At 37.3% G+C, this 18,135-nt stretch overlaps 1 protein-coding gene across 2 annotated transcripts in view; it reads right to left on the minus strand.

Annotated features, from left to right (window-relative positions):
* Window positions 1-18,135, minus strand: part of MAN2A1 (mannosidase alpha class 2A member 1) — a 165,189-nt gene that overhangs the window by 123,098 nt on the left and 23,956 nt on the right. For both annotated transcript variants that reach the window (XM_032403874.1, XM_032403875.1), the window contains exons 2-4: window positions 17,574-17,831; window positions 15,076-15,220; window positions 1,588-1,759 (exon numbers count right to left, since the gene is read on the minus strand). In XM_032403874.1, the coding sequence (XP_032259765.1) occupies window positions 1,588-1,759; window positions 15,076-15,220; window positions 17,574-17,831 (575 nt within the window). The remainder of the gene's footprint in view (window positions 1-1,587; window positions 1,760-15,075; window positions 15,221-17,573; window positions 17,832-18,135) is intronic.

Here is an 18,135-nt window from a genome sequence, read left to right on the forward strand (position 1 = left end):
CACACACACACACACACACACACACACACACACACACACACACACACCCCTCCAAGGTCGACACACACACACACACACACACACCCTCCAAGGTCTACCAGCTACCTCAGTTCAATGTCTGTGTTCACAATCATCCACATATGCCAAAAAACTTCCTGTCAGATTTCAGATAACCCACTTTCTACCATTTTGCACTAACTCACAATCTGTACTCTTTCTGACATCCATGTCTACAAGTATAAACTTCAGGTCTTTTATTGTAGCATTTATGTTATTTCTAACCACCTAACATACATAAAACTCTACCAGCATCTTTATTAGGTTCCCATCTCTTCTGTGTGTGTGCGTGCGTGTGTGTGTGTGTGTGTATCACTAGCAAAGTTTTTGAATGCTGTGCCCTACCAAGAAAAAAAAAAAAAAGGTCTGATGGATAATGATGGAAAACCAAATCCCTCCAAATTATCTTTAAATTAGTTTGTGTCAACTTCCATCAAAATCCTTTTCTTTTTTGATACGGTAGGAAGAATTTAACAAATTAATTCTAAAGCTCCTTGGGAAAATTAAGTGGTCACTCATTAAAAGAATTTTTCAGCAAAGAAAGACAAAGGGAGATTTAAATTGCCCATTAATGAAACAGATCTTAAAGCCACGACAATCAGAGTCAAGCAGAAAAGTCCATGAAAGAGGTCAGAAAACCCAGAAATCAATGCATATTTAAATACAACAAAGATGGCACTTCAAATCAGTAGGAAAAAAAAACGGACAATTTACATCTTAGGGCAGCAGCAGAGCACAGCATGGGAGGGAAGAGCCTGTTGGGCTGGACAGGCGGCCCCGGATGGCACGCCAGCGAGACGCGTCCCAGCTGGGTGACCCCGGACAACCAGTGTCTTTATCTGTAAAACGAGGACAGTCATTGTACCTACTTCACAGGACTGCTGCGAGGATTATCAGTTATCATTTGTGAAGTGCTCAGAACAGGCATTAAAACAGTAAGTGCTATATATGTGATATTAAATAAATAAAAGAAAGCAATTCATGCTATGATAATCCTTAAATTCTTGGGAGCAGAAGGGAGGGACACATGGGGAACAGATTCTCTCATCATACCACACTGAGAAAATATGCAACATTATCAGTAATCAAAAATCCAAATTAAAATATTTCAACCATCAAATTGGTCAAAGTTTTAGAAAAAAATTATATTGGTGGCCAACTAGGCAGAGACATTGGTACAATTCTATATGGAAGATAGAAGAATACTCTGAAACAATCTTTCCAAGGGTCACTTTGATTATATGCTTCAAAAACCGTTTAAAATATTAAGCCCCTTTGACCTAGTAATTCAATTTCCGGGACAAAGTTGGAACATAAGGACTTCAACAGAAAAGTTTCAAGTCACTTTTTCAGAGATGAACTAGAATCAGGGAAAAAAGGATGTGAAGAAATATTTTAGTTTCAGATATAAGGCTAAGAATTTTTACCTTCTAAAAATTCAAGTCTTGTTTCACTGTATAATTAATGTTTAATATTACCAAATTGCAAAAACAAAAAACAAACAAACAAAAAAACAGTTTTAAAACAAACCTTTTAACAGCATCCTTCTTCGGCTTATCTATAGTATCCCACCACTTTGAAAGGTAAGAAATCTCAGACCACATAAATTTTCTCCGTGAGTCTTCTTTCAGCTTGATGACCATGTTATTAAAAATATACTGAGTCATCTCTCTAAAGTAGTCATCAAAAGTCTTCAACCAACCTAAATCAAGACACAAATATACAACAAAGGTCTGATTCATATGTCTGATTTCAACTCAGTCACATTCCATTGCATCACCTTTGGATACCCTTAGATGTTTCATTCATATGAAGACACATTTAAAAATTTCAGAAATGTTTCAAGTAGTGAAATTCCATTTCAATGGATATGAAACTCAAAAAGTCACTAGTGACAAAACACTCTGAAAACTGCACAAATTCAGATAGAAATGAGGGAAAAAATGAGAAAAATGACCTGAGGCCCAAAAGCATTTATTTATGCTTAGTAATTATAGTATTGAATTCAATTATTTATAATTTATCTCTAATTTAAGGAATTTGCTTTAATTCTAAAAATCTGAACAGCATTAACAAGCTGGCAGTACTACTCATAATGTAATGAAAACTGTATCCTTTCATACTACATCTGAAACTCCCTACCCATTTTAGTAAGTTAAATTAAGAAAAAGAAAAGTATAAACTATATCTAGAAGTCAGCAGCAAAGCAGTAAGGTAATTAAGAGCACTATTATGAATACAGAGAAGTAGAATTCTGCCAAGAACGGGCATTAGTTTCCAAAGGCTGTAAATTATTCCATTTTTTGGAAGCACAAACTGACACTAATCAAACAACACAAGTGTATACATGTATGTCAAGTCTTTTTCAAAAGAAAATTGTAGATACTGAAGACTTAGTTCTCAGACTTTTCTCAAATATCCTGGAAATTTTATCTAAAGATATTTGCAATTTCACTATAAAGAAGCATCTTTTTATAAGATTCTATCTATTTGACAGAGAGAGAGAAAGAGAGCACAAGCAGGGGGAGCAGCAGGCAGAGGGAGAAGCAGACGCCCCGCTGAACAGGGAGCCTGACACGGGACTCGATTCCAGGACCCTGGGATCATGACCTGAGCTGAAGGCAGACGCTTAACTGACTGAGCCACCCAGGTGCCCCATCCCTATAAAGAAACATTTTTAACAAGACCCATAGGTCCAAGCATAGCCCTATCTGGCAGAGCATTAAAGCAACATGATGAGCTGCTGAGGCAAAATCATACCCAGCTATCTACTGGCCACGTGGACCTTCCACAGAACAACCTCTTATCCATGAAATCTTATAGAGAGATAGGAGTTTCTATACATCCAGGCTAAACTACTGCTCTATTTTTTCCAAACCTCAAACATGTGGGGAGACTAAAATATTAAGGGGTCAACTGGTTAGTTCTTTTGTTTATAATTAATATCTGAAATATACTGTATTAGCTAGAAAATAATAAAATGTGCTAGGGCAGAGAAGACAATGCAACTATTTTGACAATGTAAATATGAGCTTCTAAAAAGGGCACTGACACTCTGTATTTCTCCCTTTTGCTTTAACTAGAATCTATTCATTCATTCCATAGTTATTTAGTGAGCATGTACAAAGTGACAGGTATGAAGCCAGAAGCCAAAGAGGAATTCAGTGTAAAATATTCTTTACGAGGACTTTCTTGATCTGGGGCACCTTTAAGTTATTTTTAAAGTCACCAAAGAATACTACGTGGATAATTTAACTTTTCCATGTTTAAATAAAAAGCCTATATATATAGAAAATTCAAAGACAGCTCATGAAATAGTGGTTTGCAAAGAATCCCATCTTGCTTGGCAAAGGTACAAACTTGGGACTCCTGCCCCAGACCGCAAAGCCAAGATCCACATCTGGATTCCCAAGGACAAGCAAAGAAAAGCCAACCTACCCCTAGCATGCTCCAACTCGCTGCTAATGCTGACCATGCCAACATCTAAGACAAAAAAACATCAAGTGCTCAGACCAGAGTCCAGGATATAACACAGGACTTGATAAATGTTAGTTGCTATTATTATTATCATCTTCATCAGTCTTTAATGGACCCTTCCCCATCTCTACAATCAAAACAGGTAAAAGAGGAAATAAAAGATATTTCTAACAACTAAATTTTGAAAAGGGCACATTTATTTAAAACATTTAAATAAACTGTTCCACATCTTAAACATATTGGTAACCCAAAACTTTGGTTTGCAAAGAATTCATTCTATGCCCCCTCAAAATTCCTATGTTGAAATGCTAAACCTCAATACCTCAGAATGCAACTGTACCTGGAGACAGGGTCTTTCAAGAGGTGATTAAGGTATAATAAGGTCATGAAGGTGGGCCCTAATCCAATATGTCCTTACAAGAAAAAGCAATTAGGACACAGACATACACAGAGGGAAGACCATGCGAAGACAGAGGGCTATCTGCAAGCCAAGACGAGAGGCCTTCAGAAGAAACCAACACTGCTGACACCTTGATTTTGGACTTCCAGCTTCCATAACTGTAAGGAAATAAATTTCTGTTGCTTAAGCCACCCAGTCTGTAGTACTTTGGGATGGCAACCCTAGCAAACTAATTTAGCCCTAGAAAAAATCAGTGTTATTACCATCCGAAAAACAAAGATTGCACTGTGGGGAGAATTTATTTTACCAAGTACCATCATAATATTTAATTTAACATGTATCTACCTCCATATTGCAAGACTGAGCTAAAATCAAATGTTTGTAAGTGACCTCTACTTCTGCACCATGCTATTATTATACATGTGCAGTGAGGACCATGTAAATTCTTGAAATGGCTCTGTGAAAATTATTGTCTTTAAGACATCACACATAGGTGTTTTACCTAAATTTTAACAAAGGTCAAAACTAAGCCCTAATTATTTGGCTATTAACTCAATAAAATAAAAGAACTATTAACAATGGAATCACTCCAAAATTAATTTAATAATAAAACTCTAGTAATCTAGCATAGAAAGCAAATTTAGAAGAAATTGTCTTTATGAAGATGAATAAGTAACAGGTTTTTTTTTTCTTTTTTAAGTACAATTACTTGTTTTCATCAGTTATAATTTGTTATTAGCTAAGACCCTTTCAAAGAATAGTTTATCACAGGAGTTTTCATAAAGAAATCACAGTGACTGATTAATCCATGTTGCCTTCAACACTTCATTTGCCCTTCAACAATCATGCAGAAAATATGTCAAAGATATTTACGTGAGCCAAAATACATGCTGAGATGTCAACTTAAAAGCCTTCCATAAAACTCATCTATAATAGATACTAGTATCACTACAATATAACACAATTAATGAAGAATGAACTAAAAGATAGCCTCTTGCAGCTTTTAATATTGAGTAATGTAACAGTAAATTAGCTTTTATTGCTCTTATACAATAGAGTAATCAAGTATTCCCTTTTACACTGAATTGGCTCTTTCTTTTCCTCAATTACTGTAAAACTACAATTGTATATTAACATAAGACCAATCAGAAAGACAGTATTTTATGAAAAGTTGTATGGGATGATTTTTTGTGACATAAAATTATATTCCTACCTCTGGATTTAATAATCTTAGTACATTGAGTTGCAAACTGATTTACTTAAATGGTCAATTCACAGCCTTTTTCTTTCCCTTGAATACACTTGGAAATTGAACCAGGGCTAGAATAGCACGAAGAATACCTTTCCATTTACTCTTTTTCCCCTCTAACAACACTTTAACCCATAAAACAGCTAGTCACCATTTTTAAGTAAGTGGGGAAATATCTGAAACAAAGAATACATAATTAGAAGTTCTTTAAAGCAGGCATAACTCCAAATTTGCTATCACTATTTTATCACAAAAATTTTAAGTTTTAAAATATAAAGCCTAATAAAGTTGACAACTCTACTGCTTATTTTTAATGCTTGTGAACAATTAAGCACCTCGTAATTGTTCACTGACAAAACACTATTTTTTAAAATTTGACTCTTGATCTTGCTTCAAAATCTAAAGACTTTGTGGCACTCTGATCCTCTCACGGAACACCCAGTTTTATTTGGTTCAAGGGCATACACAGCACCAATTTAGCACTTGGGCAAGGGGATCCCTTCCTGAGCCCTGGTCACTTGAGGGATCTTCCCATTCGTCCTCTGACCACATTCTTTTCACACAATAAATTCCCAAAGCAAAGAACCTGCCCACCCAGAGCCTGCCCTGACTTGCCCTGACCTGCCCTTCTGAGTACCAGGGCCCAGAAATCTGTGTTCAAACAGCCTCAAGCCAGTTTCTAGAGCCCACAGGGGCCTTCTATAGGTTTTTCTATAGGGAAGTCGACCTGCGGGTGGTAACCTCCCTAGCCTGAGAAATGGGCAGGGGGAATGCAGTTTGCAGGGGTGTGGGAAGAGTGCTGGGGTGTCTGCAAAGGAGGGCCTGGTTTAGGACAGGGCCATTTCTGGGAGACAGGGCTGGGCTACTATAGGCTGGCTCTTCCCACATGCACCAACACATTCCAGTAGAGAACTGGAGCCTGATCCATCTCAACCCACACATGGCCTTCCTGATAATGGTGCTATTTCTCAAGGCAGAATGAAAAGACCTATCCTTATTTAGCAATGTATCAGTTTGATACATTGATACATATAACAAAAAGTTATAACTTTTAAATGTTTATACAAAGGGCCTGAGGGCCTCCAGGTATTTCTGCCCCAATTCCTACAAATTTGAGAACCTATAACCCAAACTTCAAAGCATTGAATTCTCATGAAGCCGGCACCTGGTATGAAGCCTACACCATCAAGAATTCAGTAAGTATGTGATAGATGAACAACATGCACAACCAAAAGGACAGGGGGAAAAAGGTATATGAAGTATAAATACGAATTTATTACTCCAACTGGAAATGAAACCAAAAGGAAAAGACATTGCACACATACACAATTAGCTCTAATGCATTCACTGTCTGTTCTGATGCTAACCTAATAATCTTTGGTCATTATCTTTTAAGGTTCTATTTTATATTTAAAAAAGCTCTGTCAGCCCTAGGATAATTTAAAACACACATCCCCTCAAATCATTGCTACGCTGTTGTGATTTTAACTGCTACAATAATGATTTTTTTAATGACTACATTTATTCTACTCAAAGTTAAATAGGTACCGAATGTTAAAGAGAGCATAGAATTTTTTGAATCAAAAATAATTATATCCAGATAATAAACATGTAAAAACTGTAACTTAAGCTTCAGGTTACTTCTGTTTTAACATAATAGTCTCAAATTAAGAAATAAATATAAAGATTTATAAAATAAGAAAGCTTCTTTATTTTAGTAATTAAGTTATTGTCTATCAACATATGATCAACAGGTTTCTTCCATCACTTGTCAAATCCTTCCATAGTTGATTGCAATAGCCACTCTTACACTTAAGGTATCACGTACCATCTTAACTGGTATTATCATAACTCAAATCCACTGTTGATTAATTTTAATTCCAACATTTCCATTATAAGTCAAGCTTGTTTCCCCCTGCCCTGATAAACTGTGAAAGAGTTTTCACCAACGTCTTGTTCCAGTTTATTCATTCAAACACAAACCAAGCCTCTAATAAGGCAAAGCAATAAAGCTAATCAATGAAAACAGATTCCACAGTGAAAATAGAAGCGAAATGCCATGAGAATATAGAAGTGGTGGATTCCTACCAGGAGGACAGAAGAGAGATTCTTAGAATAGTCATCATCTGGACAGAGGAAAAAGGCGGCAGTTCCCAAACAGAAGGAAGAGCATGTGGAAAACACACAAAGCCACAAAGGTCTGTGTCAGTTTCAGGGAGAAGGCAGGTGGGTATGGCTGTGTGGCAGCTTACAGGCTGGGAGTACAGAGAGAAATAAAAACAGAAGTGGGGGTCAGATCACCGAAAATCTTCTAAACCATTTTTGATTCTTGCTGAAAATCTAGGAGGAAGGAAGTTAAGGTCTTTTGATCTGTGCTTTCAAAAATGAGTGTGCTGTGAGTGTAAAGGATAGACGAAGATGGTAAAGTAGAAAACAGGAAATGAGGCCACTGCAAAAATTCTGCTGGAAAACGTTTATGACGCCAAGGAGGCAAAATGAAGAGAAGATGCTAACTGACTGAAGCTCCCGAGAGAGGAGAGAGAGACTCAAAGATGAAGCTGCGGTTTTCCAAAGACCTGTGAGTCTTTGGAAACCTAGAAGCCTGCTGAATCCTATAAATGCTTCTGAACTCAGGTTTCCAGAATCACCTCACCTTTTTCCCAGGTGATTCAGTGTCATCTAATAGTTTTCAAAGCATATCAGCTTCACGTCCACGAAGCTGTTTGAGATACAGCACTTTTTGAACCCGTGTAAGATGCCCTCACTGGAAATTCTATCCCACACCACGGGAGCCATCTGCATTACCGTTAGGACAGCTGGGGTTTTGTTCACCCTGCAGCTGTATGTATAATGTCCAATTGTGACCCCTTACTATATTGCTTTTCTAAATGCCCTTTAAAAGACCTGCATACCTCGATATCTGACACCTGCCATTGTGAGATCAACCTCCACAATAATTTCTAAATCTGGGCTAAAGTTACTTCCCTCCCTTGTTAAGGACTCCATCCATGAGCATCAATTCACACTGAGTAGGACACTTTAGGCCTACTACGTCTTCCCCAAACAGGGCTTAGTGGTCTGAAAAAATGAAAAGTGTCTATAATATGAAAGAAACCATTAGAAGTAAAAGTAAAAGGGACTTCCTTCGAGGAGTTACTCTTAGGATATGAGGCTATTTAGCCTTACGGTCAAGGCAAATGTGGGGCAAATTATCAGTTTCTAAAAGAAACCATTTAAAAGCTGGAAAATACTGCTTCTAAATGACTTGCTAATTGTAAAATATGCAGCAATGAGGAAAACCACTCACCATCTCATGTACTCAAGTAGTATTTAAGGACAGGGACATCCATTTCAATAAGGATAGACCAGAAGGAAAAAAGGATGGGAAACAGTGTGGTGAGGTGTCTACTTTTGCAAGATAGTTCATAAAATGTTTTATATGATTAATCATACTAAAGTGGATGACACCTGACACAGAAACACTTAAAAGACCTTCTTCCTAGAAGCTCTGCCTGTGGTTTCAGAAGTATTACCTTCCAGAAACAATATTAAATAGTGGTTACAAGTCCGAGTCCAGAGCTTGGGTTCAAGCCCAGCCCTGCCACCAACATATTACTTGGACTCTCTTCTGCCTCAGTTTTCTCATCTGTGAAATAAGGGTAATAATAGGACTTTTGTCATAAAGTTGCTGAGAGCAGTAATGGATTTAATACGTGAAGAGAACAGTGCCTGAAACACAGTACAATCTCATAAGCAGTAGCAATTATTTGTATAACTGGCACATCGGTGAGCTCTGAAGCACCCAGACTGGACAGACAGACAAAAGTAACCAAAATAGGAGAATGGGGACATGTCTGATGATCACCTACACCTCTAGGTGCTACTTGATATATATGCTCCTAAGGAATGCAGTCCAGTGAGAGCCGCAACAATCAGCATTCTCCCTCTGAAAAAGAACCTCAATACACCAATTTTAGAGATCGCTTAAAAAGATAATTCTAAAGAGCTGTGTAAACATTTAACTCTTAATGCCAACATTTTCTTAATTAAGATTGCCAGATAAAATACAGGATGCCAAGTTAAATTTGAATTTCAGATAAATAATGAATAAATGTTTACTGTGTGTTCCATATGATATTTGGAACACATATACACTAAAAAAATTATTGTTTATTGGAAATGTAGGCTTAACTTACATTTTTTTTATAAAGTTAAATCTGACAACTCAAGGGGCTCCTGGATGGAAAAGTCGGTTAAGCATCCGACTCTTGGTTTTGGCTCAGGTCGTGATCTCAGGGTCCTGAGATCAAGCCCTGAGTCAGGATCTGCGCTCAGCGGGGAGTCGGCTTGGGATTTTCTCTCTCTCCCTCTGCCCCTCCCCCTGCTCGAGCACTCTCTAAAATAAATAAATAAAATCTTTAAAAAAAAAAAACTGGCAACTCTATTAACAACCCAAGGTTCAGATAAATGTGCCAAATTAGTTAACGCCCATAAAGCAAGAAAATCATTTGAACTAAATAAAGTATCTTGAGAAGCAGCATGGTAAGTAGAAAGAACAGAGATCTTAGAATCAGGCAAATCTGAGCTTTAATTCGCCATCCTGTGCCAATTTATAACTGATGGATCTCGAAGACATTAGTATACCGACCCTAGCCTCACTGTCTTCACCTGGTAAATGGGGTTTAATTTACCAGTTTTGAGGGTTGCAGAATGGATTACATGAAGCAACACACACTAAACACTCCCCTGATACAAGGCAGGCAATGAATACCAGTTCTCACTCAGTTCTTCCTCATGCATCTTAGCTCCAGAAACTCAAATTTCCCATCACAGTGGCCAAAACCAAAGAACTCATTTTATCCCTCAATTATTAAACAAAGTGCTCCCCCAAACTGTGCCCACAAACAAACCTCCCCTCTCCTGACCATCTCCTTCCACTCAGCAGGTTCCTTTGGCAGATGGAGTTGCAAGTCTCCCCTGCTTTCACCCATCTGGGCGTTACCCAACTATGGCTGACCAGAACTCTTCTGATTGTGCTGAACAATACATGAGCAGAAAACCTTTAAAATAACGTCACACTGCAATTTCCTCACGTTTTTGTTCTCTCTCGCTTTTTTTTTTTTTTTTTAAGAAAAAGGGCACACAGCGGCACCTACATGGTTCAGACGATTAAAGGTGACTCTTAATTTTGGCTCAGGTTGTGATCTCGGGGTCGTGAGACTGAGCCCCAAGTCCAGCTCTGCACTCAGCAGGGAGTCTGCTGGGATTCTCTCTCCCTCTCCCCTCATCCCACTTATACCACTCTCTCTAAAATAAATAAATAAATCTTCAAAAAAAAAAAAGAATAAGGGTACATACACTCATTTCAAATTATCATATAATGCTAAATGCAAAATTCTGTTTCCTTAATTTAAAAAAAAAGTGAAAAATCCTACTCACTCATTTGAATCAATAAAAACTCTGTAAAACAACTGCAAATGCACAAAATAAAATGATTTTCCACTGTGGCTCTTGTGCCTAGGTCTCTCTCTGATTCGGAGTCATACCACATGGGGGATTATTTTCTAATGTTCATTTTACAAATTGCTTAACTAACAATATGCTGTCCAACTTTCCATTTAGTATACCTTATCTACTCTCTACACACTGTGACTTTTTTGAAGGAAAATTAACTAAATATTTCAGCAGTTTAAGTAGTGGGAAGGAAAGAATTAAGATTGTACAAAGGTGCTGTTTTAATCAGCTTATTAAATATAACATGAACATGTATCAATCAACTAACATTTAATTTCATGGTCTATGATTCAAAACTTTTCAAAAGTGTAACAGTACAAAGTTATCAGCATTTACTTAACAATTCCTTTCCAATTTTGTTTTAACTCATGTAAACCATATAAAATACTGTATGACAATTGTTACATGTCCTCATAGACTGGAAGAAGGCATGATTAGGAATTAAAATATGAAACATAATTTGAAATTTATCTGTCTCGTGAGATATCAGAACTCGATCCAAAAAGAAAAACACCTACATATATAAAAACACAGCAACAGAATTCTTAAAGTTAGGGAACTCAATATAGGAATCTTTCATAAGTCTATTTCAAACATTCCTATCCCCAACAGACAAAACTCCGATGAAACAAACCACTGAGCTAAAGTTTGTTTTAAACTGTTGCTGCAGAAAATGCAAACAAATCTCTATAAATCTCATTTAGAAAGTAAACCGCCTAACTGCACATTCATTTAGGAGTATTATACAAAGATTTCCCATTACAGAGTCACATTTTGACTTGGAATGTTTGCACACACACTTATCTCTTTTCTTCCACTGAAAAAGAGGTTTCTTCATGATCTGAATGATTTACTTCTTCACAGAATAATTTAGCCTTACCTAAACTCTACTTTTGTGAAGGAGTGGTGAAAATTATCAAGAAAAGCCAGCGGTTCTGTTCTCTATTTTGCTTGGTAGCAAAAATCGCTATCGCTTTCGCTTTCAAAAAGTCCATGGAGGAGCCTGGGTGGCTCAGTCATTAAGCATCTGCCTTTGGCTCGGGTCATGATCCGCCAGGTCCTGGAATCGAGCCCCACATCGGGCTCCCTGCTCGGCAGGAAGCCTGATTCTCCCTCTCCCACTTCCCCTACTTGTGTTCCCTCTCTCACTGTCTCTCTCTGTCAAGTAAATAAATAAAATCTTAAAAAAAAATAAATAAATAAAAGGTCAGGGTCAGACTATTATTTCTTCCTCAAGTGGAGGAGGGCCTGAGGGTAAGGGTCATTAACATCTTTTACTAAGACAAAAAGACTCAACTCTGGTTGCTAAGATACCAACAGACAGATTCACTTAGAGCAGTCAGGACCAATGATTAGAGAAATCTCCCCACTGAACAACACACTAACTAGAGCGGGAACCCTTAAGGCAAACAAACAAAATCTCAAAGGCATAGGTAATCCCTGCCCTTGAAGAGCTTCATATCATCTGCTGTTTGTATTTAAAATTACAAAGCACATTTTAAATATTTTTTTTTAAGGAATAGAAATAAGACAACAGGAAGAAGAGATGGAGGGAAGCTAAAGAAACGTGAATGTCAAGGTCCAATGTTTCATCTAAGTCTGCAGAATCACATTCCCTGGTTCATTAGTTTATTGAACCGAATGAGTCAGTACCATGTGCTGCTGACTCTTCTGGGCATTAGTGACCTGCTGGTTGTAAGACAAAGTGTGAGCCCTCACTGAGCTTGCATTCTAGTGAGGAGATAAAGCAGAAGTGCTGTAAACCTTGACATCTCTGCCTGTGTGCAAGTATGGAAAGTTCAAGAAGCTTCAGAGGGGCATGGAGACAGGTCGGGAAGGCCTCGTCTCTATTTAGCGATTACTATATGCCACGTGTTGGGCTAGGCAATGAGACAGACTGAACAGGAGGCACATGTTCTCTGTCCCTTGAGTGTACTCAGGTGGGAGGTCCAGGTAAAGTAACAAGGAATTCCTGTGGTGCCACTTACTGCCCCGGAAGTCTGACAAGTTGGTAACATCTTCATCAGGAATAGTGGCACTCACCTTCTAGGGTTATTGTGAGCACTCAATGTTTATAAAACATTTGGCACACTGCCTGGTAAACCACAAATTTTATTATTACAGTTAAGCGTGCGTGTTCTAGAATTACAAGAAATGAGATTGATGGAAACTGAGGATGGCAGAAAAGGGGAAGAGACAATAAAAGTCTTTAAAAAATCTAAAAGGTTGGAGAAATGGGTTCACATGAGGACTTGCAAGACATACTGCAAAGTGTATTGACGACCCTATAAGAAACTGGATACAATGGAATCACATCACACACCCAATTAAGAGACAAGAACTGAACTGGCAGAAAAGAAAGGAGAGAACAATTTAAATACTACAGGGGCTCTGCCACCATTTCACTCAATAAGGGAGTATTTCAGAGTGAATGAGATTTACAGAGAAAATCATCTGTAGTCCTACAGGCAAACTCAGATCCCACGAATCAAGTGTGAGCACCTCACCTCACTGTAAGTCTAGATATAAACAAAGACCTGTTTTTCAGTACACATACCCTACATGCAAATGTACTATTTAATCTGGCATACAAGTAAGTAAATAGCGGGGCGCCTGGGTGGCTCAGATGGTTAAGCGTCTGCCTTCGGCTCAGGTCATGATCCCAGGGTCCTGGGATTGAGCCCCACATCGGGCTCCTTGCTCAGTGGGAAGCCTGCTTCTCCCTCTCCTTCTACTGCTCCCCCTGCTTGTCCACTCTCACTGTCTCTGTCAAATAAATAAATAAAATCTTAAAAAAAAAACAAAAAACAAGTAAGTAAATAGCTAAAGGAATTTTAATTACGTGTGATTTTCATCACCTTTTGTATTTACTTGATAACTAACTCCTGCTTTAAGATGATCTACCATATGATCTGCATTTGACAGACACACAAATGTGCCCAAAGGACTTGGGGCCAGTATACAGCCAAGCCAGGATGCCTGCCTCATTCTGCCTGGCTCCAGATCCCTGCAGTCTTTCCATGATGCCTGGCCATCGGAGTTTGGATTTGAAGTGACAGGCTAAGATTAAGGAGGAAGAAGATGCAAAACATTTAAGAGGAAAGGTTAATAAGATGGATGGGTATTTGTAAGGAAAGATAAAGACTTTAAGACCAAAGACAGAGAAACCAAGTCAGAAGCTGGTGTGACATATGCTCATCACAAATTTCCAAAATAATATTGATTTCACATATTTCAGACCTCTGTGCATACTGAATTTTGAAGTTTTATGGAAATTCAAACATTTCAGCATCCAAACTGTCTCCAAGTACCTTTCACATCCAAAGCAGCACACGTGTGTACGCACACACAGACACACACAACTTCACCAAATCATGTGTCCAGACCTAAAGCAACAAGTTCTACTGTCTTAGAAACAGAAGGGAACATATGCCAATAAACCAGTGGGAAAGGATCTAAGTCAGAGATAAATGAATGCTGGGAGTAAAGAAAAAAACCTTCAAAGTACTAGGTGAATAATGGTGCCTCTGATTAGTAATGATGAAATGGAGAAATTGAGAAAAATAACAAATAGAAGCGTTAAGTCAGTCCTCAAAGGAAGTCTTTCGAAGTACATTCCCCAAAAAATCCTGCAACGGAATTCATGAAATATTTACTCTGTGCCAGTGTACTCACACTAACAAATCTATACATCGAATCATATTTCCCACTGTAATTTTAGCAATTTTCCCTTACCTTGGAGGAAAAGGTCTCCAGCCCCAATAAATAACAAAAGCTGTCGTATGAAATAATAACAATAATGATAATGACAGGAGTTACCAGGGCCATGCATCACGCTTTTACGTCTCATCTTATGAAGTAGATACTTTATTCTGATTCTAAGCGGGGAAAATACTTACTTTCACATTCTGTAACTTGCCTAAAGTTGTCTCACACCATGGGGTTGGGACTCCACACTCATGTCCACCTGACCAAGTCTCTTAACCACTTTACATTGCTTTTCCATTTTAAAGATTCAAACGTTCCCATGAGAATTCTGCATTTTTTAGTGCACAGTTTATGAACACAAAATAATTCTCCCACGCAGTATTTTACAAGAAGTAACTACAATGAACAGTCAGCACCTTAAGTGAATTCAACTTTTCATCCCCAAAACAAAGACCTTCTTGTGTTTATTACTATTTCACATCGCACAAGTACTATCCATGAATGGCACATAAATTGATAAAAACTCAAAATAAAAGGAATACGTTGCTGGAACAAGTCAGCAAATAGTGTCTCAAAAACTTGAGAAATCAGCTCTACCAGATTCTCATTAAAATACTCTGTGTGTACAGGGGCTTAATAACCTGTAGTTTTTTTGAAGTGTAAATTTTACCTGGGTCATTATGGGAATGAGGCACCACAAAGACTTGAAGGGGCTTAGAGTCCCATTCATTAAATAAATAGCTAATGTCAAATCCTTGTTTCCAAACTCCACCATCTGGATTGTCAAAAGGAATTAGACTGTAAACATCCAACATCTAAAAATACAAAAGACAAAATATAGGGGAAAAAAGAGTAAATTTAACCACGTATTACCATTTTTAATTTGAACTTAATGTTGGAAAATATTTGCTCAAAGCTATTCACTGTGTATGTATTTTACTAGATAAAACTATTTCTGTAGACATTAACTGAATAGTTTAAGGCAGAAAACATTTAATTACCATTCAAATTCTTAAAATGCTACTGTGTTACTTAACTATCCTGATTAATAAACCCCTCCTCCATCTGCTTCTAATGAAAAATAATTTCATTCAATTCCTTCTTGCCCTGCTTTTCTTCTAATACATTCTAGTGGAAACTGATAGGAACTAAACAGCAAAGAAAAAATTTTTTGATGAAATGTGATTATGACCAAATATTTCAGTATTTTCACAAGCAATACTGATAATGATTTTTTTTACTTTGAGTTGTCTTTATTTTACAATTAATCACATATATTTTAAAATCTGTATCTGAATGGAAATGTATCTACAGCTGTTCTTCATTTAGCAAATGTTATGTTCACCTTTTTCATTCTAAAACTAAAACTACAACTGAGTCAATGAGGCATAATCATGTAAAAATGGAAATTTTTAAATGTTCAAATGCTCTCTATGTTTCCAATGTAGTAGTCCGAGGTAATAATCTTTTTGGACACAAAGGAAAAAATATTGCAGAAAAAAAAAATCCTAAAAGCTGGTATTTTTCATATCCTCTATAATACTAAATGTGACAAAGAACACAAAACTGATTTTACCAAAATTTGACTTTGGTAAAATTTAAATTATGTAAAAATTATATATAAAATTTTAATTACGTAAAAATCACTATATATTATAAAATATATAAGCGGGTTACAAAAAAACTTAAAGATACCGAGCAAATTATGTAAAAAGTGAATGCAAAGTATTTTAAGGCAACAACATATCTCTCACTTCAGAATGTATGACTTTAATAAATAAAATAAAATGCTCCCAAGGATGAGTCAATAAAGGGAACCAGCTGGAAAGGAGGATGTGTTAACAGTCTCTGTTATTCCTTCTGGTTCTTTCTCTGGCCCTGCACCTCGCCCTGTACCCCACTGCCTCGCTCTACCTGCCTTCTGGGGTTCTTCAGCAACATGGCTGTTTCTGTCCAGTCCAGATTTAACAACCCCCTCCAAAAAGAGTTTTGTTGTTCTCCTTTAAAAGGTACTTATTTAAAACCTATACAAAGCCAAGACTCACAAAAATAGATACACCTTCACAGCACAGAATCCTGATAGTGTGGGAACCTGACCACACACTAGTTGATAAGATTGTGGGCACAAGGCCTGGCCAACTCTGTCTCCAGCTGCTGGCTTGGCCTGTGAGCCACAGCTTCAAGATCCTATCACATTCTCTGTCCCCAGAAGTTAGTAGAAACATCTACTCCAAAGCAAGGCCAGAGCCAACCCATTTTGTCCAACTGTAAAATATTTGCCCTTTACAGACTTGTCACCAAGTTTGAGCTTCAGGTCTAAGGTACAGGTTAAACACAGCTCTCTGCTAACTGGCAGAACAGAGCACATTTGACACACCTTAAATTTAAGAAAAGCAGAAGTCCTTTCTTATCCTAGTTTACAACTCCACTACCCTCTAGAAAAGCGCTATCCAAGAGAAACAGAATGCAAGGCAAATCCGTAATTTCAAATTGTCTAGTAAAATGAAATAAGTGCAATTAATTTAAAGGATACATTTTATTTAATCCAATATACTCATAATATTATTATCTCCACATATATGTAAAATGAAACAAAGTATTTTGCATTTGTTTTCATAGTAAGTCTTCAATACTTAGAGCACATCTCAATTCAAACTAGCCACATTTCAAGTGCTCAGGAGCCATGTGTGGACAGTGACTTTCATACTGAACAGCACAGCTCTAGAATATTTCCCTTCCCTCTCTCACAAAGAGATACTCAGCAGAAGGTATCGAACCCTACACTGTGTGAAACCTATAATGTATAAAAGATATATAGTAAGAATAAGGCTTTTCTTATACTCTTAATAGGAAGATAAGAAAATCTCTTTGGTCAAATTTAAACCTCTAAAAGTCTTCATCTACTAGACAAAATAAGACCTAAAAAGCATACAAAAAGGCCATAATCACAAAGTATAAAATAATTAAAAAAATTAGGGAAATAAAGAATTACAGAATTTTATCACTAAAAACAACTTTAATGATCATGTGACTAATCCAGTCACTTTACAAAAACAGAAACTAGAATCCAGAGAGTTTAAGCAACTTACTAAGTTAAAACAGACACCAGATCAAAAAAGAAAGAAAAGCAAGAAAATCCCAATGATCATTAACGAATGCATACATTACCTGCACATCTGAATTCCGACTTCCACTTTGCAAAGCGAACGAACAGTCTTCAGGGTCCACTACAAGGGACAACTGTTTTGATGGCAGAAGAGGTGCGCCAGCACCTTGGCTGAAATTGCCTTGTGAACTTTTTGGACCATCCTCCACAGACTCACTCAAATTGATGACCGAGTCTCTAATGTTTGAGATGATCTCATTATTCTCAGCTAGCAAACGCTCCAAATGGTCTATTTTTTCTTGCAACATTGAGAGCTGGCCCTACGATAAAAAAGAAAAAGGCAGCTATATGAAACTCTAATATAGCTCTGCTGGGGCACACACATCTTTTTTTAAATTATGTGCCTGCCCAAGAGGGCAGCCACTCACCCTTCACTTTCCACTTTTATAAGTGGGACCACAAAAAGTGTGGACGGCTGGCAGTGTTGAAACACCAATTTACAACAAAAAATCTCCGTGGCTGCAATCTTTGTTTAATCATATTTTAAAATGTGCAAGAGAAAAACCAAAAATATTTTGGGATATATTTCCTATTGCCCCAAACCCAATCCTAAAAGATCTGTTG

Source organism: Phoca vitulina, unplaced genomic scaffold, assembly GCF_004348235.1.
Source record: "Phoca vitulina isolate PV1807 unplaced genomic scaffold, GSC_HSeal_1.0 scaffold6, whole genome shotgun sequence".
Classification (NCBI taxonomy): Eukaryota; Metazoa; Chordata; class Mammalia; order Carnivora; family Phocidae; genus Phoca; species Phoca vitulina.